This window comes from Galleria mellonella, unplaced genomic scaffold, assembly GCF_026898425.1.
Source record: "Galleria mellonella isolate WM207_F2 unplaced genomic scaffold, CSIRO_AGI_GalMel_v1 utg57, whole genome shotgun sequence".
Taxonomy (NCBI): domain Eukaryota; kingdom Metazoa; phylum Arthropoda; class Insecta; order Lepidoptera; family Pyralidae; genus Galleria; species Galleria mellonella.
Genome location: NW_026442119.1, coordinates 8,129,188 through 8,155,826, shown reverse-complemented (window position 1 = coordinate 8,155,826; position 26,639 = coordinate 8,129,188). Strand labels below are relative to the sequence as shown.

Genomic DNA, 26,639 nt, shown 5'->3' with positions numbered 1-26,639 from the left:
CTAAAGCCTAATTGCGGTTGTCAAGCGGGGAGGCCTATATTTAATAATGGACAGTTAACGGATGGTATAACGAATCTATATTTGCTTGATAGAGAGTAACATTTATATTAGTGCGTACTGTGCAGAAAAAAAGTAGTTTGCCAAATAAGATATTTGTTAATCGTTTATTTAGCACTGCACATACTGAGTTAATATGTCGCCTCAGCATTTCTACGAGTATAATATGTTTCATTGTTTCTTATTTAGTGTAAAAGAATATTTTTATTAGTTCAATATTTGTTATTAGTTAGTTGAATATATATTTTATTATCAACATGATCGTATTAATTCATCCCGAAATACTTGAAATTATTACGCTAATAGAATTTTAATGCTTTCATTGGCGTCACTGTTAATCAACCTCCCAACAGACTGTCATAAGGAACGATCCTGAGCCACATACTCTACTATTTACTCCCTCTATTGAAGGGTGGTCCTAAACTGTGTTTGACTATACCTAGTTGCCATTTAAGAACATTTCTTTGCTATTCAGTGTTCTTCTTTCCTTAAGTAACTGGTAATATAGTTTCTATTGTACGTAAAATGATGGAAATCAAATATTCAAATTACATGATCATACGTGACACGGAGGTACTTGGTTCAATAAATTTGATAACACAATGTCCTTTTTTCATTTGCTCTGGTATTTATACAATTATATCAATTAAGTACCTATTTTCTTTATCTTATTTTATCGTTACTTTTGTATCCTAGAGGGTTTGGTAATAATATAATCCGCTTAGCATGTAATCTGATAAAGTTATCAAATAACTGACTAAACCTAGTTGTCCAAATAGTATAGGTTCATAATATAAGTATAAAGAAGCCGATCAAGATATTGGACAAACTATTTAAAGTACTATAGCTATAAATAGGGCGGTAACACAATTCTTTTTGTAAAAGATATACGCAAAATAAAAAAAAAAATGCCGCGACGTATTAAAAGTAATGTAAGTAATGTATTTTTTTGTGACTACAGCGAAGCGAAAAAGACCTTTATACAATAAAGTTTTTTATTTATTATGAAACTAAGAAATATCACACTTTCAGCGATTGAAAATGTTACGGAGTGATGTTATTTATTAAAACAAGCATACTTTGATTTGCAAATAAAAAAAAAGATTGCTCTGCCAAAATACAAATTATATTAAAAAAATATAAAGGCAGGTTGTCACTCGGGGTGCTTTAAATATTCTACCAATAATTATTTTATAAAGAATGCGTAGCATTTATGTAATTATGTGCGTGTAATACCTATTATACACTAGTATTCTAATTATCGTATAAAAATAAATATAAAAATGTCTCAACATGAATAATAAAATAGAAATTACTTAATATTAGATTTGATAATATTTTAGTAGGTAGTACAGTAAATGAAAATATGTAGTAAATGAATTTGAAGGTATTTCACAAAAAGTAATCGATTTCGTAGAATCGTTCAGTAACAAGTAAATACAACGAACCTTTCGTATAATATGTATTCTAATTTTTTTATTCATCGTTGCAAGAACTTTCTTCACAAAATGGCAAGTAGTCAATAATTATTAAATTTATTGAAATAGATAAATAATAAGCATGTTTTGTAAATTAAATATAGGAAAAGACAATAATCGCGAAAGATTTGAACGAGATACCACAGCGAATGACATATCCAAATTTGTTTACTCATTTAGAAGTATAATAAATAAGCTTACATACATACGTGAACCCTGAAAACATTACATTCCTTTTTGGGACAATTGTATAAAAATATACCACGCAAGGCAACGTTGATATTGGCGCGTTTGTACCTTTATATAAATAAGAAATTTATCGCTTGTATAAGAAAAACGTAGCGTAGCTTGATGTGCATAAACATGTAAGGTCGAGGCCGAATTATATTATGATCATACAGAGCGTACAAAATTGTGGGTGAGAGTAACAGAACGGTCGGAGAAAATATTTTGGATACCGACATACGCGTAAGCGCACGTGCTACAGTACAGTGTAAAGTGGAACGTGTGTTACTTACGAAGATAACTTCATGATTTTATTGTAACTAGTAGTGAATGTGTAATTGTTATTGTTTAGTTTACATTTTTAAAAGGTAATTATTTAAAATATTTATTTATTTACACTTTATTGCACCAAATAAATATTATTATTGATTCATGTTTTTATAGTGGGTAGCAGTAACAATGTAGCAATTATATATTATATTTCTGCGATATTTTCCATTATAGAAATACTACGGAACTACTAAAAAATTAGAATAATAATTTCAAATTTATATTTATTATATTATTTATTATTTGTATTAAGAAAAGGATTATTTATAAGACACAGTATAAACAATTTAAAATACTTATCGTTTTTTGATATCGCAGAAAGATAACAATAATTATATTTTTAGGATATCTGTTATTCTATTTATTTCCCCTTTTTTGCTTCCAAAGACATATTTTTAAACTTAGATAGCTTATTACCATTTGAGGTCAATGGAGAAAGCAGTTTAAAATTTAACAGCGACACTTAGTTGCATCACTTCAAAGGGCATATTTAGGTACTTATTATTTATTGATGTTATAAATCAGGTAAAATTGTTTGCTTGTTTGCTACATTAGAAGTATTTAATGTTGAAGAAAATACTATCTGCATTTTTTTTTACATCAAATCTTTCCTCTTTGTAATATTAATATAGATATAACTATGGTGAACTGTTAGATCTATTTGTCATTCTAAGTTAACTAAACAATAAAGTCCACTCATTCTTTAATGAATTATGTGTCAAATTACGTATTACGAGTAGTATATAATTATACATTAATTAATACATAATAAATATTACTAAAACAGTAATGTAAAAACATTTACTAAAAAAATAAAAATACAAAAGTACGTTAGATTTTGTAAATGATATATGTATCAATGAATTTCATTTTCTCGTAATATTTTTTTAACTTCTTCAAAAAGCTTCGTCAACTTCAAAAATTGGAAGTGGTTCTCGATTTGGTTATACTTGTATTTTCATGTTTGTTAACTCAACGTTATATATATCTAAAATACTAAAGATTTCTTAAAATAAACATAATCTCTAATGCTGAATTTTATTGATGTAATAACAATTTGCAGTGACATGATTATTATTGTTTTAAATTTATATTACTTTCAAACATTATTATTATTATGTAGAAAACACTATGTTCTCGAAATTAGAATAATATATGACAAATTTGCAATAGAAATGACATAATTAATTGAAACTGGACTTGTAAATTATGAATAAGCGATCTGCATCTGTAAATCTATATCATTCATAAACCGATTAGATTTTTTTTTAACTGAAAGAATATATTTTGAGATTAGTTTCATGGAAATTTTATCAAAATCGGTCCAGTTTTGAAATCAAAAGGTTTTGCGCTAATTGAAGTCGGTATTTTTTTATGGAACCAAACCTTAAATGATTTGATTCTACCTATATAAAATATGTTGTAATAGTATTGTTGTAAAACTCGCCTTGTAAAACGTACTTTGTATAATTATAATAAGCTGCCTTTTTAACTACGATAATCCGAAAGGACCACGGTGTGTGCCATTCAGTAGTGACATCTTAATAATTAATATTAATTAAGTTTGAAATGAAGATATTATATTATAGATGTTCATATTGCCTAGATAAATATTTGAAAATTCAATATACTGTCCCTTTAGACAATATTTTAATTTGCAATAACTAAGTAAATTATTTATAAGAATGTAACATTTCAATTTGTGTTTCTAAAATTATTATTTGTTATTTACATTGTAATTGCCTACTAGTTAGAAAATGTAATAAGTTAAAACTACATTTATACCTATATAATATATTTAAACAAATATGTAATATTTATGTTACATAGGAATGAAACAGTAAACAAGTTTTGTTCCTAATTATCTCTAAACAATATTAGAAAAACAAACCAAATTAATTAAATTTTTATTTGTACTTCTATTGGACATAAGCAGACCTTTTGGTCAATTATCCAATTATTCCTTCTTTTACATTTTCATTGAAGTTTTAAAGTATAATTCTTTTATACCCCATTCTGTAAAACACCTAGGATCTAAGAGCTTTACTCGTATGTAAAGGGATTATATATAGATGACGTGAACGTTTAGGACCTTATTAGTGATAACAAATATTTTTTACAAAAACGCAGAAGTTTAATGGCTGAAAAGCCATTACATATAACATTTTTTGATTGGTTATAGAATTTTTCGATTGATCATCGAACGGTTCTAAGATAGATAGATAAGATTCATAGCAACCATCAGCATCGTCATATCTATGGTTAAAAAACTCGATAATTAACTACGTTTTTCAGTTAAATAAAAATAATATGTTTTCCTTTTTTTTTTTTCAGATGATTAAATTAATAACATTATCATCAATAGTGGCAGTTGCCGCTATAGGGTCTGGACTTATAACATACAAGCTTCACAGTGTACCCAAAAAGCCCGAACTAAATCTACAAAAATGGTGGGGCATTGGAGAGAAGCCAAAGGAGGAGGATACCTCTATTAAAATATTTAATATTGATTTTAACGATACGGTAAATTAATGCAGTCATTTAGAATATATATTTTTAAATATTTACTGCAACTTATAACAATATTGTAATTTTTTTTAAGAATTTTCCTATTATAGAAATATTCTTAATTAATCCTTACTAATATTATAAATATGACAGTGAGTTTATTTGTTACCTTATAGACTAAACGTCTTAACCAATCACTATAGAATTTAGTATTCACGTTCTATATGGAGTTCTGTGGTTCCGGCATTTAATGGGCTACCCCTTCTATTTCTGTGGATGTCGTAAGAGGTGACTATGTCAACTTAATGGTCGAGGGATGGGCAGCAGCGTCCATCTTAAAACATCACCAAAACCTAGTTACGGTTGCCAATCCACCTGCCTATGTTTAGCAGTAAATATTTAACAGTTGGTTTGACGATGATAAAACTATAAAATTTTTTATTAATTAAATTTAGCGACAGTATTATGTTATAAGAAAAACAAAATAATTATTATTGAATGTAAGCCCGCATTCGTGTTTACCTTAACGGCCTTTAATGGCATGAAATATGCTATATAATATACACAAGGACATAGGTTATTTTTATCAGGGTCTATTAAAGTATTCCGGTAACAATAAAAAGGTGCGATTAAAAATTAATAACATTGTAAATACGAAAATGGATTTGTTTGCGTATATAACTGTAACGTCCTAACGTCACTCTAATTACTCAAACTATATATTTAACTGGCATCGTGATATCAAACGAAAACTTTAATATATTTTTGAGATAGACAGAATAGAATTTTAGAAATATAGATTGTAACGACAGACTTGGCTAAATTTAATTAATAATTGTATTATTTTTCAGATGATACATGATCTTAAGCAGAGATTAAAAAACCATCGACCATTCACAAAATCTCTGGAAGGAATCCAATCGGAGTACGGGATAAATACAAAATATTTAGATAAAATAATAACTTATTGGCTTGATAAGTATGATTTTAAGAAACGTGCCGAACTCCTTAATAGGTATTCCCATTACAAAACAAGGATACAAGGGTTGGATATCCATTTTATACGGGAAACACCTAAAGCCAGGGGTCTTAAAGTATTGCCATTACTTCTTTTACACGGTTGGCCGAGTTCTTCTAAGGAGTTCGATAAAATTATTCCAATGCTCACATCAAAAAGGAATAAATATAATTTTGTTTTCGAAGTCATCGCTGCTGATTTACCTGGATTTGGATTTTCAGAGGTAAACTAAATGTTCTTTCTATACATTCACCTATATACTATTTTTTACCTATATACCTAGTACTGAATTTTTTTTTCTGAATATTATAAATATTAGATATAGCAAATATCTACAATGTAATTTATAATTTCTATACGATTTAATTTAAATGTATAATATTATAAATATCCTGTGGGATAGATGTCGGAAATTTTCTATTTATTTGTATATTTAGAGACCAGCAACGACTGTTCACAAAAATCGTCTGTTTATTAATGATACTTGATTTCTACCGTAAAGCTACTTTGGTTACATGGCTGTTTGTTTGAAAGGCGAGACACATATACAGTGAAATTACAGGGTATAAAGGCCGAACATCGTATTACTCTGGAATAACAACACATACTTGTAAATTGTACTATGGGTGACATATTTTTTTTATACCACTGAGGTGGCAAACAAGCATACGGCCTACCTGATGGTAAGTGATTACCGTATATTCTGTGAAGTTCGTGTTACGCATGTCTATGGGCGACGGTTACCAGTTTGTATCAGGTGAGCCGTCCAGTTCGTTTGTCAAGATGCAAAAAGAAATAAAAATCAAGTTTAAATTTGGAACACGTAGAACAAATACTAGTGTTGACGACGTACTGGCAGCTTTTATAGCCATATATTTTTATATTCACCTTTCTTTTTGTTTGGATTTTTGTGTTTTTTTCTATAAAGAGAACTATGATATAATAATACACGAATACTTTACGGAATACCTACAGTTAGTGAGCCTTAATTTAAAAAAATAAAATAAAGCAATAAAAATGTAAGATCAATTTAAATCCGAATGAATCTAATTCATTGAGTTATTATGTTTTATAAGCAATAGGAAAGACATAAACGCAATCATTCAAATTATGATAATTTACTATCCTTTATATAACGTTCTCATCCTTTTATAAAACATGAAGCGCAAAAGTCTAAAAGTTGAATTATTAATTTTAGTTGGATTATAATGATTGTTTACAGGGTACAAACAAGCCAGGCTTAAATCCAGTGCAAATAGGAATAATAATGAGGAATCTGATGAAGCGTCTGGGTTTTGATAAGTTCTACCTACAAGCTGGAGATTGGGGGTCACAATGTGCCACACACATGGTAACCATGTTCCCTGATGAGATATTAGGGCAAGTATCTATTTATTACAACTTTAAAATTATTAGGTTATTAATATCGTCTAATACCGTCGTACAGGAGAGGATTGTTAATAACGAACCCTAGTTTTTCAATTTTTTTATGGGTGAAGATACTCCCCCGTCTGCGCTATCGGTATACGCTGATGGGGCATTAATGAAAGATGATAGTTGAGAAAGAAAAGAGGTCAATTAGTCCAGCGTGACAAATTCATTGAGAATTAACCACGATAGTTTCCAAGGAGGACCGCGTAGAGGTCAACCTGAAAGGGTATATTGTTAGCAATAGGCACTAGTAATGGGATATCCATTACTAACAATCCCTTCACCTTCTAATGGCCTTACTGCTAGATGCCTTATGTGGTTAACCTTCATGTGGTGTCTCTGATAACTATCGTGATTAAATCCTAGTGAATCCATCACGCCGGGTCAACTGACCTGACATCCTCAACTTGATATTTGAGGGATGATTCCCTCACTAGTACTCCACCAGTGTAAACCAATAGCGCGGATCAGGTCACCTTTCCATTTTCTTCCATAAAAAAAAAAACAATAGATCGCAAAAAAAATCAATCATAATAATATTTAATAAACCGCAACAAAAATGAAAAATTCACAAAGGAGTAAACGATTTACAAGAATGATCGAAATCGATTGCCACTGGAAAAAATGCCTCTTTTTTAAATCAGTTGAACTCTGTTTTTTATAATCAATTTTTCTTGTTGTTTTAGTTTCCACACAAATATGCCGTTCTCTTCGAGGCCTGTTAGCGCAGTAAAGATGTTGCTAGGGTCCCTGGCCCCTGATGTTGCCGTAGATTCTAGATACGTCGACAGGATTTATCCGTTGAAAAAATTATTCTCTTATTTACTTAAAGAGAGTGGGTACTTCCATATACAGGCCACAAAGCCAGATACTATCGGTACGTGGAATCTCACTTATAAATCTATCTCTGTATATATGTTCGATTTGCTTTTCATAGCGCCTCTAAATAAATGAAATACAAAAATAATGTATATGAATCCCTGTAACAGTGACTAATTGAATATCCGGAAACATGTTGTGTTCGGTTCTCATTCTTACGCTACTGAGATATGAACTGAGGTATTTAAGATCTCTCTTTGGATGGGGCAATCAGCATTTGCATTAATTAAAAAGCCCACTTTACATGAATTATAATAAAATTTGTTTTGGTATACAAATTGGTAATCTGTAATTGGCTAATGTATTATGAAAATATATTTCAATTATTCTAGATATAAGCTTTTGATTGCAGATGTAATAATAAAATAACTTGCCGAGCTTAATAGATCTCACGCTTTGAGGGCGTAATATTAATAAAGCAGTATATTTTCCTCGGACAATTATACAAAGTTAATTCTATTATGATCTGTGTAGGATTGGCTTTTTAATCCCACAAATAATATTTATGAACGTAAATATTTTTTTTACAGGCGTGGCTCTTAGTGATTCGCCAGCTGGTTTAGCTGCTTATATTGTTGAGAAAATGGGAGTGGTGAGCAATCGAGATCAACTAAATACTCCCCATGGTGGTATAGAAAACTTGCATCTGGACGATGTATTAGATACCATTACCATTGTATGGACTAACAACTGCATTGTTACATCGAGCAGAATTTACGCAGAAGCATTTGCTTGGCCCGAAGTTAATATTATTCACAAGTAAGATTATTTGATGAACTCGCATATTAATTGATTGCTAGCCCCGCCAACATACAGCGATAGTGCAGGCGGAGTTACTATTCCATTTTTACCCATAAAAAAAGGAGCCATAATTAAAAAAAAAAGTTAATCGCTTAATAATCTGTGGGTTCTGCCTTGTTATGTATGTTTGCTACAATACATTTTAATTGAGATTAATATTATTATTGGTAGTGCGAATTACCAGTCCCATTGCTAGCAATATACCCTATAAGATCGACCTCCACGTGGTCCTATCGTAATGAATTGCAGGTGTATTCACCAGGATGGGCTAGCTGACCTGCTTTTTTATTCTTACCTATCATCCCTCATTGGTGCCAGTGTATTTCGTTAGCGCAGGCGGATTTACTATTCCATTATCATCCATAAAAAAAACCTATGCCCCGCCTGATAATAAATAATCACCACAATCCACAAACATTAACGACACTACCTACTGGAATTCAGCAAACAATCTGTTCGGCGATAACATAAACATGAAAATAAGATATGCCTAGTAGACGAGTTTGTAGGTACAAAAATCCATCTCTAGTAAAGAATTTACCTATAACAATTAAATTCTATAACAATTAAATTTAATTTCTATTTCAGCATACCAACTCCGGTCCCAACAGCTGCTATCAACTTCAAATATGAAGTATTGTACCAACCAGACTGGATATTAAGAGATAAGTTCCCGAATTTAGTATCATCTAATACACTGGATTTAGGTGGTCATTTCGCTGCTTTACAGACTCCTCAAGTATTAGTTGACGATATTTTCTCAGCAACCGCCAAGTTTTTAGATTTCAATGCGAAAAAAAATCGATAATACATCTCTATTAACAGAAATATTAAGCTATTTATTCCAAATTAATAAAAATAATGTTAGATAATCAGTAAGGAATTCAGATATAAAATTATTAACATAGTCAAATTTTGTATTGGATTTATTTTTTCATAAACCTATTTTCAGTATTTTTTTATCCAATATGTTTCAACCAAGTTTAGTTTAACTAAAGATAAATAGGAATACAGAGTATTAATAATGATATTAATAATGTAATATAATAATAGAGTATTAATAATGTAATGTTTGTTGTGCCAAATTACATTAAATAATTGTAAAATAAATATATTTTTAAAGTAACATATTTGAAAGATTAAAAACAAACTAAACTTTTAGCCAAAACTTTTGAGTCTAAGACGTATATCATCTCAAATTATTACCAATTAACATATTTTAATGAAGATATTATCTGTTTATTGCTATTATATAAATTTTTATTTTAATTTATTTTGGTTTATTTTTATTAATTTATTATTATTATATAAATGTACTTAATAAGTAGGCTAAGAACTTTTATATATCTAAGAATTAAAATAGTATACAGATTAATAAATAAATTAATAAATATTCCATTAAAAATAAGTATTGAGTATTGTGATGAAATCAATGTTTGTATAATAAAAATAGGGTAGTTGATATGGAATTTGAATTATATAATGTGCTTGCGTTTATAATATCAATATATATTATTATTATTTCAGCCACTAACTGTCCACTGTTGGACATAAGCCTTCCCGATAAGGGGAGTTTTGCCAGTAGTTGTCACGCTTGGCAGGCGAGTTGGCAATCGCAGTTAGGTTTTAAGAGATGTTTTAAGAGGGACACTGCTACCTATTCCTTGCCCTCCCTTAGTCGCCTTTTATGGCATGTGAAAAGAAGATGTGGCCCATTTTATACAGGGGCACACACGGCAATTCAATATATATATTTAAGATTTTTTTTTATACAACTTAGAATGGCAAACAAGCTGACGACCCACCTGACGGAAAGTGGTAACCGTCGCCTATAGACATGAGCAGTACCATGGACATAACAGAGTGTACTGATTCGCCCATTATAGCCCCCATGCGTTGCCATTCCTGAGAACTCAGATGTTATTCCTCTGTACCCTGTAAATTCACGCCATATCCCACCCTTCAAACCGAAACACAGCCATGCAAACACAACTGTTTCACGGTAGAAACACGAATGGGACAGAAGTACCCAAGCAATCGATTTTTGTACAAAGTCTCCCTCTGGTAAGATTGTTGTAGTAGTGATAGTTGATGTAGTTATAAATAAAAATGTAATTAAAAAAAATGTTCAACTAGTCAAATACGAGAGGAAATTAAGGAATAAATGTATAAATGCAGAACAATGTGAAAGTATAAAATAAACTATTTTTAAAAACAAAGATTTTATTTCTTGCAGATAAACACAAAAATATCTAATTTACTAGTAGATAACATTGTAAAACGATAATATCAATATTATCGTGTTTAATAAGTAGAGTTTAGATACGAGCTATTATTGGTAATTAAAAGATCCTAAAATTGCTGTAGTCATGTATTAATAATAACCTGTTGCCACAGACAAAGAGAATTTAAGTAAACAACGTAATAATTACCAACAGATCCCATTTTTAATAAGGTAAAATATCCTACGGAGAAATTAAATCCTCTAAAACCACTTGTGGGTAGTAACTTTACTTAGTTTTTTCGCATGAAATTATTACTCCAAAAATATAAACTGTATGATCTATTTGTAGATATGTTTACACTACCGCACACATGAATTGGAAAAGATAAGCAATGTTCGGCATCTCGTACATATTTAAATCTATTCACAAGTGGAAGGTTCATAATTTACTGTAGCGCCGTAATTTATCTCACTTTAAGTGGCACACTGGAAATGGTAATCTACGCTTTTATAAATATATAAAATAATGTGCTAACCATCTTATTCTTAACCTTCTACAAATCTATTTTAGCTATTAAAGTGTTTTTTCATTTCCTTACAAGATTTTAGTAGAAAAGAAAAAGACAAAACACTTCTATAGCTAAAATACGTTTATGAGAAGTTGGACGTTATTATAAATATGGGGATAATAATGGATAACAACATTATCAAAGGGAAAAGGAATTGTTAGTAATGGGGGTCTGATGAACCCATTGATAGTAATATACCTTATCAGCTCGACCTTCACGTGGTTCTCCCTGGAAACCAACGTGAATAATTCTTGTTGAACTCATCACGATGGGCTAACTGACCTGCTTCATCCTCACCTATTATTTCTCACTGTTACCCTACCAGTGTATACCGATAGCGCGGGCGGAGTTACTATTCCATTATCTCCCATTAAAAACAACATTATTAATCATAAAAATACGTATACGAAGAAATATATTAAAAGAACATAAACACACCTGGTGGATTTCAATAATTTCTTGAATTTTCTTTGGTGCAAAGAAGCCTGGTATCAAAAAATCACTTCTTGGGCTGAAGTGTTCCACTTTCATACGTCCACCTAACTGTGCACGTGCGCCTGCGTAATACAGATTCCTGTAAAAAAAATATATACATATATATTTACAACTCTAAAATTCGAGATTGAAATTAAAAGAAATGAGATTTATTTGTAAAAAATTTTACGTAAGTATGTTTGTGCTCATAATGAAGCTGTCATTATGTATAATTAATTATGTATAATATAACTTACCTATTTCCAATAAACCGGCTTTTAATATTCGTAAGCTGCCCTTCATTGAGTTTTGGGAACTTGTGAAATAAATACAAACTGGCTGCAAACTTAAGAAACGAGTCCCCGAGTGTCTCTGCACGTTCCAAATTAAATGTGTCATGAGATTTTATTGTGGTAATAGCCGCCAAAACATCTCGCAACTCTGGACCCCGCCCGGTGGGAGTCTTTGTCAGTAAGACAATTTTATTGTTGAATCTGCAAAAGAAATATAACGTAGTTTTTTTTTTTTATACAACTTAGAATGGCAAACAAGCTGACGGCCCACCTGATGGAAAGTGGTAACCGTCGCCTATAGACATGAGCAGTAGCATTGACATAACAGAGTATACTGTTTCGCCCGTGATACCCCCCATGCATTGTCATTCCTGAGGACTCAGATGTTATTCCTCTGTACCCAGTAAATTCACTCCATATCCCACCCTTCAAACCGAAACACAGCCATGCAAACACAACTGCTTAACGATAGAAACACGAATGGGACAGAGGTACCCAAGCAATCGACTTTTGTACAAAATACTACGTTAAAAAGATAAATGTAATTGAAAAAAAAAAAATACAACACGCTTTTTATTATAGACGCATATACAATATACATGAAAGTATCGGGAATTTTTCAATACAACCAAAAACGTTATTCGATAAAGTTTGTTTTGTTGCTTTAAAAGTTTGCCACAGTTTTTTTTTTACAGATTCCTCCATACACTTTTAGTGAGCAGATTGTTGTATAATCTTCAACTCCTTCAGCAAAAGGAGAAGGCATTTGTAATGAGGATGTTAGTCCCTATTACAAGGAATATACCATAACATAACGTATTGACTCCGCATAAAATTGGCCATCAATTCATTTCCCATGGGTGTCGCAAGCGGCAACTAAGGAAACTTAATGGTCGAGGGATGGACAGCAGCGTTCCTATTTAAACATGACCAAAGCCTAACTGCGGTTGTCAATCTGACTGTCAAGCCTGGCAACTACTGGCAAAACCCTCCCCCCCCCCAGGGGTGGCCTATGTTCAGCAGTGGACAGTTAACGGCTGGTATGATGATGATTAAAAATTCATTAAATCAATCCATTAAAAATGTATAAAATTAAATCACAGAATAACTTTTTATTGTCTATTAACTAGTCATTGGCATGGGTACCTCTGTCCTACCCATATTTCTATCGTAAAGTAGCCGTAATTCGGTTTGAAAGGTAGGCATAATTCCATAAGGGAGAATATAATGGGCATAATGCAACAAAATTACAGAGGGAGAAAGGGATTGTTAGTAATGGCGACTGAGAATCCCATTGCTAGTAATATACCCAAACAGGTCGACCTCCTCGCGGTTCCCCCTGGAAACTATCATGGTTAATTCCTGATGAATTCATCATGATGGGCTAACTGGCCTGTTTTCATCCTCATCGATCACCCTTCACTGGTGATCCGCCAGTGTATCCCGTTAGCGCAGGCAGGGTTACTATACCATTTTCACTCATAAAAAAAAAAAACTAAATTACAGGGTACACACACATGACACTATGGTAATGAATTGAAATGCATGAAGAAAACCACAGGACTAACAGTAAATGTATTATATTGAGTGTTGTGTATTATTTTTATACACTTTTCATTAAGTGGGCCGCCAACTTGTTTATTATTTTATGTACGATAATAAAATAAAAAATTAATACACTCACTTTGGCGGCGGTGGCAGAATAGCAGAAGAGGTCGACGCTCGCTGCGGCGAAAGAATGGGATCAGTGTTGGAAGTATCATTTAATGGCGCACATACGAATTTATCGTAACACTCGATGTCCATCACCGTTACCGTCGACAGATTACGTTCAATATCTAATGGTTCCATTTTTTCCTGTTAATTAATAGTCTTTATTACAGACTGCAATATAGTCAAATTTTTTGTAACATAATCATAGCCTAATATTAGTATACCTAAAAATCCCATATCACCAGGTTTGTTCACGTTAATCATCCAAACCACACCTAATACTTTCTAGAACATGATATAGTAAATAGTAATTACGGAACTCTCGATGTAGGTAAATGTAATTAGATAGATAGATAGATACTCTTTATTGTTTCCTCCAAAAGATTACAATAGTAAACTTATTATAAATATAAATAATTACAAGAAATAATCACAATAAAAAACAATGGGCGACCTTATCGCTAAGAACGATCTCTTCCAGGCAACCTTTGGATGGAGAGGAGTAATTATAAACAATTTGGTGGGAGGCACGATGAAAAATTTTGTTAGTTCTAAATATGGGAGATGTGATACATATAATAATATAAATATTATCCCTACTCATTATTATATATATATATATATATATATATATATATATATATATATATATATATATATATATATATATATATATATATATATATATACACACACACACACAATTACTTAATTAATACTAATAAACGACATGATTTATAACCTAGCGGCAAACACGTCATTGGCGGCCGATCCCAACAGCTTTCAAATTGTATGACTTATGGTTGAGAACCAGAGAATTATCATTTAATATAAACCATTCTCCACAATCAATTACGATTTTAATGAAATTTTGTAAATGTATAGGATAGGATAGTTTTTAAGTGATAAAAAATAGATGTAATGAACAATATCAAAAATGAAAAACAACTTTTGCCAGATTAGCCAGTACTTATATAACAACTTACATTCCAAGGGTACTCTTGGTTTATTTTTTTTATCTGTAGTTCAAACAAGTCCTTCTTCATTGAACTCATGGGAATTTTTTTAATTTCTGTTTCACCATTTGGGTTGTTTATTCTGAAACATAACATTTATATGTTTAGTAAACTACTACGGTATTTATCGGAAAGGTAAACTCTTTGATTTTAAATTATCTGAATAAATGAGAACACACTTTTGATTTTAGTTTTTTTTTTTACTTAAAATGCACAATTTTCAAGTTTTTACAATCATTATTTATTAATTTAAACGCGTTTATATTTAACTACCTGTTGCTCGCAACTTCGTCCGCGTCAATTTCTGTTATTTGTGAATTTTGTTGCGAAGTTATTTTAAAACTGCAGTATCTTCTAAGATGTTAATTCTAATTAAGTGATGTCAAGGACAATTTTGTTCACAGTTGAATATTATTAACAAGACATTTATTGGGACATTAGGACATTTATGTTGATAAAACTCTTTAGCACATAATTGGCAATAATACATTAATTTCGACCAAATTTGATTACCATAAAAAGGTTATAGTGGATCAATTTTAAAAGATAGACATATACTGTCGCGGACATTTTTTTAGATCATTTAAAGAGGAATAATTGTTTTCATGCATATTTTTTGAGTAACTTGAACCGTTTACACAGCGCACGCAACGGAAGCCCTCAAATATGAATATTTTTCCACGTTTTTGCATTATGTTTTACTAATGCTTCGCTTCTATTGGTTGCAACGTGATGTTATATAGCCTAAAGCCTACCTCGATAAATGGACTATTCAATACAAAAAGAATTTTTCAATTCGAACCAATAGTTTCCGAGATTAGCGCATTTAAACAAATAAACAAACTTTTCAGGTTTATAATATTATTAGTACAGATAAATGCTTACTGATATTATGAAAGTAAAAGTGTAGCTGTTTGTTCGTCACCACTCCTAAGTATCTTAGAACTGAATAATCGTCATTAAATTTAGTATATACGTAGTATTTGCAATGGAGAAAACATAAGCTACTTTTTATCCCGGTCACGCAGACGATGTCGTAGAGAAAAACTAATGATCTAATATAATTTTTTTAAGAAATAATTTTGTAAGAAATAATTTGCTTTTAAATTATACGATGTCCAGTATCGACAACTTAATGCACTTACTGTGTTTGCCGGAAACGACAACTGTTGTCAAATTACAGTTATTATTTAACATAGTTAAATTTCAGATATTCAGTACTGTATCTTAATAATCAACATAAGTTTTGAAAATAATATTGCTTTCGAATTACCTGTCCACTGCGTTGATAGGTACAGGTGCTTCCGTCTGGGAACGTAAAGAGTTTATAGCGATCTCTAAATCCACTTGTATGGGCAACCATTTCTCGTCTGTATGAAAGAAAATAAAATTATTTACTAAATACAATCCTCTTTTTTGTTTCATGGTTAATTCCTGATTAATTCATCATGATGGGCTAACTGGCCTGTTTTCATTCTCATCTATCACCCTTCACTGGTGCTCCTCCAGCGTATCCCGTTAGCGCAGGCGGGGTTACCATTCCATTTTCACCCATAAAAAAAAATCCCTCTCCATAGCCCGCTGTGTAATTTGGAACTTTTGCATACGGGCAACCGTATAGGATCAGCGGGTCTACCATGAAATGAAATTCCAATATTTCGGACTCAATTTCGTGTTTTTGTTTATTTGGTATAAACAAAAACACGAAATTGAGTCCGAACCGGACCAATAAATGAAGTTTAACATTTCGTTCGTCATACATCCTATCATAAAAGTCCAAAGGAACAATATTTTAACATTTTTAATATTTTTAAACGGAATGTATTATATAATTTTAACATCAAATCAATGTTGGTTTGGCTCCGATATTTCGAAAAACATTTCATGGTAGGCCCTCATGTTTCGGTTCTGTAGATCATCTCACTTGCAACATACAACATTAAAAGCTTCAAACTTTGAGGTATTTCGGAGATGAGAAGATGTGTCGAAGTATATACAAAATTTATTAATACTTGACAGGTCTTTAGCGTTTGTCTATATAAGACAATTAAAGAAACAAATTTTTTTTTATAAAATACTTACTATTATGTAGGCTTTTGTGGCCGTATTTTGTAGCTTCAGCAATTTCAGCACGCAAGTCGTTGGCGACAAGTAGAAGGGATACCCTAAAATTTAATTTAATATAAATAAAAAAATATACATACGACTGGTACCAATAATGGAAAAGTCAGAAGTGTCTGTCGAATATTGCAATCGTGGGAAACGTAACACCTGACACGCATTCATTTCGTTCAACATTTCAGAATCCAACACGATAGGAGGATGAGCTTGTAATAGTCATTAAGGTTAATCTGGTATATTGGCATTTTATTAATCGAAGATATAGTCCAAAATTTAAATTGATAAGAGAATATTAATGATAATTATTATTGGAGTTTAGTAGAATTTGGAATATTTACTAATGTCATAAATTTGTTTATTACTTTTTGGCACCTTAACGGCTTAAACGGAAACAGAGGGAGAATTTGTACAAAATTCGATTGCTTGGGTACCTCTGTCCCATTTGTGTTTCTACCGTGAAGCAGTTGTGTTTGCATGGCTGTGTTACGGTTTGAAGGGTGGGATATGGCGTGAATTTACAGGGTACAGAGGAATAACACCTGAGTCCTCAGGAATGACAACGCATGGGGGGTATCATGGGCGAATCAGTACACTCTGTTATATCCATGGTACTGCTCATGTCTATAGACGACGGTTACCACTTTCCATCAGGTGGGCCGTTAGCTTGTTTGCCATTCTAAGTTGTATAAAAAAAAACATAGTATTAGGGACGGAGAGAGACATTGATAATTAATCAACAAATCGAAATAACGAGTAAAAACTAGTACATTTGGCAAGTGAGAACTTCCACAGGTTTCATACAAAAAGAACAAAATTTGCTCAGGGGAAAATGCCATTTTAATATTCCCAAAAAAAAAAAAAATTAAGCTCTTTTAAAGGTCCTATAAAATCAGATCTTTCAAACGTAGCATGAAAACTTACTTTCATGCACTTAGAAATCTCGCATAATACGGACAACGATTGAGTTGAACATTGTCGGCCCATCGCAACCGAAAAGAGAATATCCCTATGTTCATTTACGATGGTGAGGTCACATATCGTATTGTAAAAAAAAAAAAAAATTAACATACCTATGCAAAACACTGGGTAACATCATGGCCTTGTACCACAAAACGCCTGGGAACTCATATTTGATACAGTATTCAGGGACGAACTGTTCTATGAAACCTTTCAAGTTATCGTCACCTTGTGCAGCAGATATCGCTTTCTGTTGTCTCTCCGTGAAAGCATTGATTGTAGCCGCTCTTGGCAATAAGCAGTTCATTCCTGAAGTTATATGACGGACCTGTAAATGTGTTTTATGTTATTATTTAATATATAGTTAATTTCTTTTTTTTTGCAATTTCGTATGTGTTGGTTTTTGAGATAAGTAATCACTTTTACATAGTATAACTAGATAAAACATAAAACTGATTCTAAATTAGACCTTCAGGAACACAGTAAAAATCGCATTCAATTTTGTGTAGTGTTTTTTTGCGTGTTACTACAACAAAAAGACAAACAGACAAAAAATAATATAATTACTGTTTTGACTTCTGCTGCTAAATATCTTCTGTGTACAGACCATTGTCTAGTTAAAATTTTATTGTACTAGTAAGATTTCATCTGGTTCAATTATATATATATATATACACACATTATAAAGATGTTTGGATATTTTGTCATTCAATCACTTGAAAGACTAAACAGATTTAAATAAAATTTGTTACACAGGTAGGTTATACCTTAAAACATATTTTATATACTGATTCACGCAAGCAAAGCCGCGGAGAACAACTAATATTATATCAATACTGGATCCGTCTATTTATTTCAAATGTATGAGGTTCCATTTTAGCATTTGCTGAGCATTGTTAGACTTGTCAAAATATTTGATACCTGTTTATACAAAAAAATATCTCAGCGGGAAATTTTCTATTAATAATACCTCAAGCAGGGGCTGATCCTTCCTTCCCAATATCTCCAAGTTATATTTATTCCTGTAGTAATCTTCATATGTGCCGTAGGAATCAGTCCCGAATTGAGATTGTGGTGTCATATATTCCAATACGTCGGACACTATATATCTGTCATGAGAAATATTTGTATATCGATATAATTTATATAACGTAAGTGTATATACAATGTATAATATACAATAACTATATATACACTCACTAAGAAAATATTTATAATAAAAATACTGCATGATTTTTTTAATTTAATAGGTTAACGTTCTTTGATGAAATTTAGTATGAATATTTGATGATGAAGAAGCTCTCTTTTGTCACGAGTTTTTAGATTGTCTTCGCTGTACACAAAGACCAATGACCTAATTTACCGACCGGCGATTTTAAGTGCCAATAACTTTCGATCAATTCAAATATAAATATAAAAATTAAGAAGTTTAGGCCATAGATTCCCAAACTATTTTGGACAAGAGACACCTTTTTCAAAATGAACTGATACTCAGAGACTCAATACTTTAAAAATCCTATCTCTAGTTCTTTTCCTATTGACACAAAATACTTAAAAATTTAAAAATTTTGCGGTGGTTTAAGTTTACTTGAAATTATTTTCTCATCAAAATTAACAAAATAAATAGATATAAAATTCAGTAAATATCAAGTGTAGTTAATAATTCTTAATACAAATTACGATACTGAATAATATACATTAGGTTGTGATTTTTTATTTTAGGATCCTCGAACTGAAGTCATGCATTGTCTGTAAAATTTGTATTTTTCATTATTATCATGATTATGTTCGAAGGGTGGGATATGGCAATGAAATAACTGAATACTGGATAACGCCTTATTCCTCGGGAATGAATGCATGGATGGTTCCATCAGCATCACAGTGTATTCTGTCATGGTGCTGTTCATGTCTATAGGAGACGGTTACCATGTTCCATCAGCTGATTGGCTATTCTTTTCTTTTAAGCATTATGAAAAATTATTAACAGCAAATAAACAAACCTGTCTGGCAAAATTGAGGATCTGTACCAAGGTGTCACTACACAATATTGGTAATTCTCCCTCGTCACAGATAGAGATTTTCTCTCCTATAGACAAAAAAAGAAACAAAATTTAATACTAAAAAATGTTTTCTTTGTCAAAAACTATATATTAACAAATAGTCATATACATTTGAATACTATGTATAGCAATTGATATATTTTTAAAAATCAACAATACCATTTTTGAGAGCAGTGTCATTGTAAATGTATATAATATAAATATATTACGATCATTTGTAATAGCAGTATACTAAAATAATAATAGATAGTAACTGCTATTGTATCAACAAAGTGTTCACCTTAAAGGAAGGCACGCCGACTGGTGGTATTTCATTATATTGCTGCATAACCGCCCAATCGATATCATAACCATTATCTGCTTTTATTGGCACCACAAACATACAGTTTTCTGTTCCATCATATACCAAAAACTGTTTCGCAATAGCCAACACTTGATTGAAAATAAAATAATGAAACCTAAAATAAAATACATTAACTTTAAAATAAGATAAACGTAGGAGATATTCTTATTCATAGTATAAAAAAAAATTCACAGTAATATACGGATGAAAAAGGAATTTAGTTTTTTTTGTAATAAATGGAATTTGGGTCGATTCACTCCATTATAAAACAAAATGGTGATCATAGAGAAAGTGAACTTAAAATCAATTCTAATTGTAGGATGTAGGACATATGTAATTAATCAAAATTCATATACACGGTAGATAACGCTTCATGTTGCCTGATATTCGAAAGAGATTGGAAAACTTGCCATTTCACTGTGATCACACTCGACCGCGGATAAAGATAGGAGGTAAGAATCCCGTCAGATTGAGCTGTTGAAAGGTTACATTTTTAACCCGATATGTTTTTTTATAAAGTTTTATTTTACTTCCAATGTATATTAATTCATTAATTAGATTATTAATAATCAGATGTTTAGGTCGAATTTGCAAGCTGTGTTAGAATGACCTTTTGGCATCTGATTGAGCTGAAATTTTACATACACCTTTAGTTTTGGTGATAATACAATATGGTAATATTGTAATATTTTTAAAATGGCCGCCACCACAAGATGGCAAATATTGGTGTAGATTTTAAAATGAAATCATTATAAAAACTTGTTTATAAAAATGTTAATAAACAGATTTGTTAGAAATGTACATAATAAGAAACTCACTGTTTAATCACTTCTAAAAGTTGTATGTTCAATTCTATAACTGCATAATTTACTGCAATAGTTGTAACTACCTCCCCTACTGTCAAAAATAAGGGGAAGTCGCATAGTTTCGGCAAAGGATTGAATGTTAAGAAGCCAAAACCCTCCGGTCGTTGTAATAACTTGTATAAAGCTCTTTCGCGTGAATCTTGAGGCTCGGGGAATGAGATCGTTAATTTTATAATATGCAGGTAAAATTTCTGCTGATAAAATTTGGAGATTCCTTTGAGGCTAGTTGGAAACTGGAATTACAAATAATTGGTTATAATTATTTATGTTAAATTGAATAATACCTACTTTTTAAATTTATATGTAATTTTTTTTTATATAAACTAACAAAGGAAAGTTGTAACCATTGCCTATTGGCATGAACAACAAGATGGAGTAAATTGAATACATGGTACTTCTTGTGCTTTGCTACTCTAGAGAATTAAGATTTTATTCATTAATCAACTCGCTTATTAATTAATAATAAAAATCATACTGCAATCTGAAGTATCGTAAGTAAGTATAGTAAATTATAAGAAATTCAATAGATTGATAACTTACCACTTTACAATGTTTGCGCATTCTTTTTTTAGTTCCCGCTTTAGCTAAATTCTCCTGGCCTTCGTCTTCATCGTGGTCCCACGGCCAATTTAGAAAACATCCCTTTATATCGGGATGTTCAAATTCTACTACCCTATAGATATTATAAAACGTAAAAAAAAATCATTTCTTGCAATTATTAAAAGCTGATAAATTACTCGCGTTAATGGCTCGAGTTAATGGTCACCTTAATGAACTAACATGAGTTTTAAGATGACTTAACTCCGGGATAAAGGTTTCCAGAAAGGTAAAAATAAAATACATATCTTTTAATAAAAATAAATCTTTATAATAATTTTAAATAAGTATTATTCATTTAGTTATTATTCCTAAAAGACAAATTATTACACTTACCCATAGGAGCGCGGTAACAGCGTGTACGGATCTAACTCGCCTTCTTGATGCAACCGTATACATGCATTCAATGCAGCCGATCGTTTTGCTGATTTCAAATTAGCCATTGGGCTGCCCTAAAACATTAGTTTTGTATTAAATCACATATTATAAACAATTTTGAGCGATACACTGAGGATTAACTTTTGTAATGAAGTATAATTGAATGTAGTAGACAAATTTAATACGCCCACTTAAAATAAGGAAATTATATAAGAAATTTACAAATAATAGAAGTACTCTTTATATATATTATGGATCATTTTTGTATATTGCATCATTATACACTTGCAAATTAATATGTAAATTGAATGTAAATTTGCTGCTATAAATTCAGAAACCCCTTTAAGAAAGTTAAAAGATGAAAACATTAAAAAATTAGCTATTTTTATTAGAAGCAATTTCAGTTAAGCATTAAAAAAAATACACAAAAGACTCACTCATTGTTTATCTATTTATCTAATATATAATATTAGACATATGTTACATGCTACAGCTAATGCCTACCTATGGATAAAATTGTCCATTATTAAATTAATAAATATTTTAATACACTCTCTATTTCATCTATATATCTATTTAGAAAGTCTCCAAACTCAAAGTATATACATGAGACGTGTTATGATGGTCTATTGTGTATCTCTCTGCCTTTCAAGTAAGATGCAGGCGTAGATCTGTCTGCCTATCTAATCTGTCTGGCAGGATACATCCTATAAAAATAAATTACCATTATTTTCTCCTTGACGGGGCACTCTATCGGCATTATTATGATGATTGATCGTAAAACAGTGTTCTGATTAACTATCTTTTTCTCCTGAATCCACATGGGTGTTATGACTGTAAACTGATCGTGTGGCAACACCGAGCAGTATCTGTTGAGCAGGCTTATAGCTGACACAGCGGAGAGGCGATCTAAACAGATTTATAATAATATTTTTAATAGTATCAAACTAATAATTTTATTAACGACATTGACTGGAAGTAGAAACTACATAATAATACTTTATGGTGTCAATCAAGATGAATGCATTGGGTAATCCCTCTTTGAAAATCAAATCAAATGCGATAATGTAAATAATTTCTGTCAATAACACACGCATGGCATAATGGTGTCGCTGAAATATAATAAATAAATAAATAAATATTAAAACAACTTACTGCCATATTCAGTGATATAAGGCGGTATGTCGTCCTCGTCATAAAGGTCTTGTAGGTCTTGTTCAGTTGGTGCGGCGCGTTCATCAGTTTTACCTACCAATACCTGAAATTAATAGGTCACTGATCTATAATTTCTTTATTTCGTCAAACTACTGTTTCAATATTTTTTTTTATACCACTGAGGTGGCAAACAAGCATACTGCCCACCTGATGGTAAGTGGTTACCGTAGCCTATGAACACCTGCAATACCAGAGGTATTACGCGTGCGTATACTCTTAGTTAGAAGGACTTTTTTTTTATTGGATGAAAATGGAGTGGTAACCCCGCCTGCGCTAATGGGATACGCTGGCGGGGCACCAGTGAAGAGTGATCGATGAGGATGAAAATAGGCCAGTTAGCCCATCATGATGAATTCATCAGGAATTAATCATGATAGTTTCCAGGGGGAACCGCAAGGAGGTCGACCTGGTTGGATATATTGCTAGCAATGGGATTCTTAGTCTACATTACTAACAATCCCATTCCCCCCCAACTTAGAAGGACTAGAAATAATTATGTAAGTAATTATGTTTGAGCTAATCAGATCACACACAATCACACAGCTTGAATAAAGATTAAAAGGGTCATTAGATTTTTATCCATCCAACATCTTTATCTTCAATATAGAATCCTTAATAATTTGCTTCTTTCAAATACTAAGATACATAGCTATAGGCGGCTACCTAGTCGCGCTATAGAGGATACATCGATGAACTGACGTGTTGCCACAAGGTGGTTTAACTCGTCAGAAATAGCTTTACTGTACTTCTATTGCAACGGGACAAAAAGATTGTTAATCTCACCGAATCTGTATTTTACATTATTTTATAATTCTAATAGAATTTTCGTTCATTTTCTATTTTATTTTTTAAGTTGGTTGTAAAGTGAACTTATCTTTATAAAATTATTAAAATATTACTTATAAAAGAAATTGCCATCACTAAACGTATAATAAATAAATATTAAAATTATACTAACACCCTGAATGTATTGTTCTATTTTTAGGAAATTATTGTACTGATTATAAAATTTAGCTTTATTCGCTTCATCGATTAGTATGACATAACTAGATTCACAGCTACGTGCACGGCCTGAAATATAAAAAACATTGTTAGCAGTTATTAACATCTAAATAAAAATAATTTGTACGAATTGCTGAATTTTCTGTCTCAGGAGATAACAATATTTTAAACCAATCGGGAGAACCATATATATAGTACATTACTGCAGCGGCCAGCAACTGAGGTATTGATCGACGAACGTGCATACGTGAGTCCATCAATGCCTGTTGTGGCCAAAGTTTGTATAGTACTTTTCTCAATTTAATATGCGGTATCAATTCAGTATTTGACATTTACAAAGGGAATTAAAACCTATAGGGTACTTCCCGTTGACCTAGAATCTTGAAATTTGGCAAGAAGTAATGTCATGTAAATAAAGTAATAAAGGAAAAATCCGAAAATCGTAAATTTGTAGTTATTTCACAAAAAAAAAAACTTGATGATTGTGTATGGAACCCTCATTGCACAAGTCCGACTCGCACTTGACCGGCTTTTCATATACTGTATTCACTAATAAAATTAAAAAATTAATTCCACATTTTCCAAAAACAACAGAAGACTGTTGTTTTTTGTTATTATGGCACTTACCTTTCTACTAAAGAACAAATTCTTCCAACTAAAATATTGTTTCTAATAAACTAATACAAAAATCTAGGAGTAAATACTTACATAAAGAGTCTTATCTCACCTTTACTTTGTATATAGGATCTGTATTCGAGTGGTTGATCATACCGCACTACTAATGAACATTGCGGCACATCCAGGCCTTCTTCTATAACGCTTGTCGAGATTAAACAATTAAGTTCTCTGAAATTTTAAAATATTATGAGGTACACATTCAATCAATTGCAATATATCTATTATAGAGGAAGTCCTTTAAGTCATGGATCAAACGGATTCTGACGTTAGGGGAAATCACGCCTTTTCAAAAAAATAAAGAAAAATTAAGTGAACCAATAGTTACAAAATAGTGGGAATTTTTTTTAATAAGCGGTGTAAGACGGAAGAGTACGTTATAGATAATCGCATTTGTAATTAGCAGCTTTGTACTTACGCCACGGCGATGAGGGAGCGCATGTACCGCGCGAATAAGGCGGCTGCACATTTATGTATTACGCTTTGCCTACAATTAACTACCTATCTTTTGTATCTATAGGAACAATTAATTTCATTAAACCTTATTACAGCGGTAATAAAGCACCGGGGATTAAGATCCCCCTTGTGATCTACTGTTTCCCCCAAAGTACAAAAGAGGAATTTGATTTTGGTGGGATTCTTTTCTGATACTATGCCCCCTCCCCCCTCATGGACCAAATTTTGAACAATTTGCAAACGTGCGAAGCCAGAAAATATCACTAGTTACCTATGAAGTATTATACTAAGAATTATTACAATGATTTATTATACTTACTGTTTACTGAATTTCAATAGGGCTATTTCACTAGATTTCTTTAAATAATGCTGCTCTCTGGTGTTATTGAAAGGGTTCACATTAAAACCGACAACAAAATCATGCTTCAGATACCCGAATTCCTCAGGATTTGCTTCCTTGACATCTTTCAATAAATTAAAAATAATCTTCGCCATAAATCTTTGTTGCGTAAATATTATACCTGATAAAAACTTCTTTGATTTGTTGACTTTTAATAAAACTGAAATAAACATTTTAAGTTTAAAATATCTTTTACCAATTTACTTTCTACTTGTATATTAAAAGTCGGATATAAAAAATGCTTCGCATAGTAGTTGATTATAAGTTGCAATGGGGCTCCCATATATTTGAATTGGCCAGCAGGCTGAGTTCAGCTGCTTATGCTATTAGAAAAATCCGACAATTAACTGATACAAGAACAGCTAAACTTGTATATTTTAGTTACTTTCACAGTATCATGTCATATGGCATTATATTATGGGGGAGGGTCGCTGACATCGATACAATCTTTGTACTGCAAAACGGAGCGGTTCGGTCAATATTTAATTTGCCTTCTCGTGAATCTCTTAGAGAATATTTTAAGCAAACAGGTATACTTACTGTTCCCTCGCAA

General features: G+C 31.5%; 2 protein-coding genes across 6 annotated transcripts in view; one reads left to right on the top strand and one right to left on the bottom strand.

Annotated features, from left to right (window-relative positions):
• Positions 1-26,639, bottom strand: part of LOC113509931 (endoribonuclease Dicer) — a 48,055-nt gene that overhangs the window by 12,371 nt on the left and 9,045 nt on the right. For both annotated transcript variants that reach the window (XM_026893363.3, XM_026893362.3), the window contains exons 10-27: positions 26,006-26,246; positions 25,283-25,401; positions 24,512-24,624; positions 23,494-23,596; positions 23,063-23,247; positions 22,297-22,412; positions 21,904-22,036; positions 21,316-21,596; positions 20,435-20,612; positions 20,095-20,180; positions 19,065-19,203; positions 18,208-18,422; positions 17,099-17,181; positions 16,290-16,386; positions 14,987-15,098; positions 13,972-14,144; positions 12,252-12,488; positions 11,959-12,094 (exon numbers count right to left, since the gene is read on the bottom strand). In XM_026893363.3, coding sequence (XP_026749164.2) covers positions 11,959-12,094; positions 12,252-12,488; positions 13,972-14,144; positions 14,987-15,098; positions 16,290-16,386; positions 17,099-17,181; positions 18,208-18,422; positions 19,065-19,203; positions 20,095-20,180; positions 20,435-20,612; positions 21,316-21,596; positions 21,904-22,036; positions 22,297-22,412; positions 23,063-23,247; positions 23,494-23,596; positions 24,512-24,624; positions 25,283-25,401; positions 26,006-26,246 — 2,747 coding nt within the window. The remainder of the gene's footprint in view (positions 1-11,958; positions 12,095-12,251; positions 12,489-13,971; positions 14,145-14,986; positions 15,099-16,289; positions 16,387-17,098; positions 17,182-18,207; positions 18,423-19,064; positions 19,204-20,094; positions 20,181-20,434; positions 20,613-21,315; positions 21,597-21,903; positions 22,037-22,296; positions 22,413-23,062; positions 23,248-23,493; positions 23,597-24,511; positions 24,625-25,282; positions 25,402-26,005; positions 26,247-26,639) is intronic.
• LOC113509933 (juvenile hormone epoxide hydrolase-like) lies at positions 860-10,912 on the top strand. 4 transcript variants are annotated; one of them, XM_052899359.1, is made up of 7 exons: positions 860-989; positions 4,425-4,613; positions 5,450-5,839; positions 6,839-6,996; positions 7,734-7,924; positions 8,457-8,685; positions 9,316-10,912. In XM_052899359.1, exons 1-7 carry the CDS (start codon positions 966-968, stop codon positions 9,533-9,535), a joined length of 1,401 nt encoding a protein of 466 aa, XP_052755319.1. In that variant the 5' UTR covers positions 860-965; the 3' UTR covers positions 9,536-10,912. The 4 variants fall into 4 exon arrangements, with proteins under 4 accessions (XP_052755319.1, XP_031766596.2, XP_026749166.3 ...); XM_031910736.2 differs by lacking the exon at positions 860-989 and adding an exon at positions 1,468-1,568; XM_026893365.3 differs by lacking the exon at positions 860-989 and adding an exon at positions 1,747-2,128.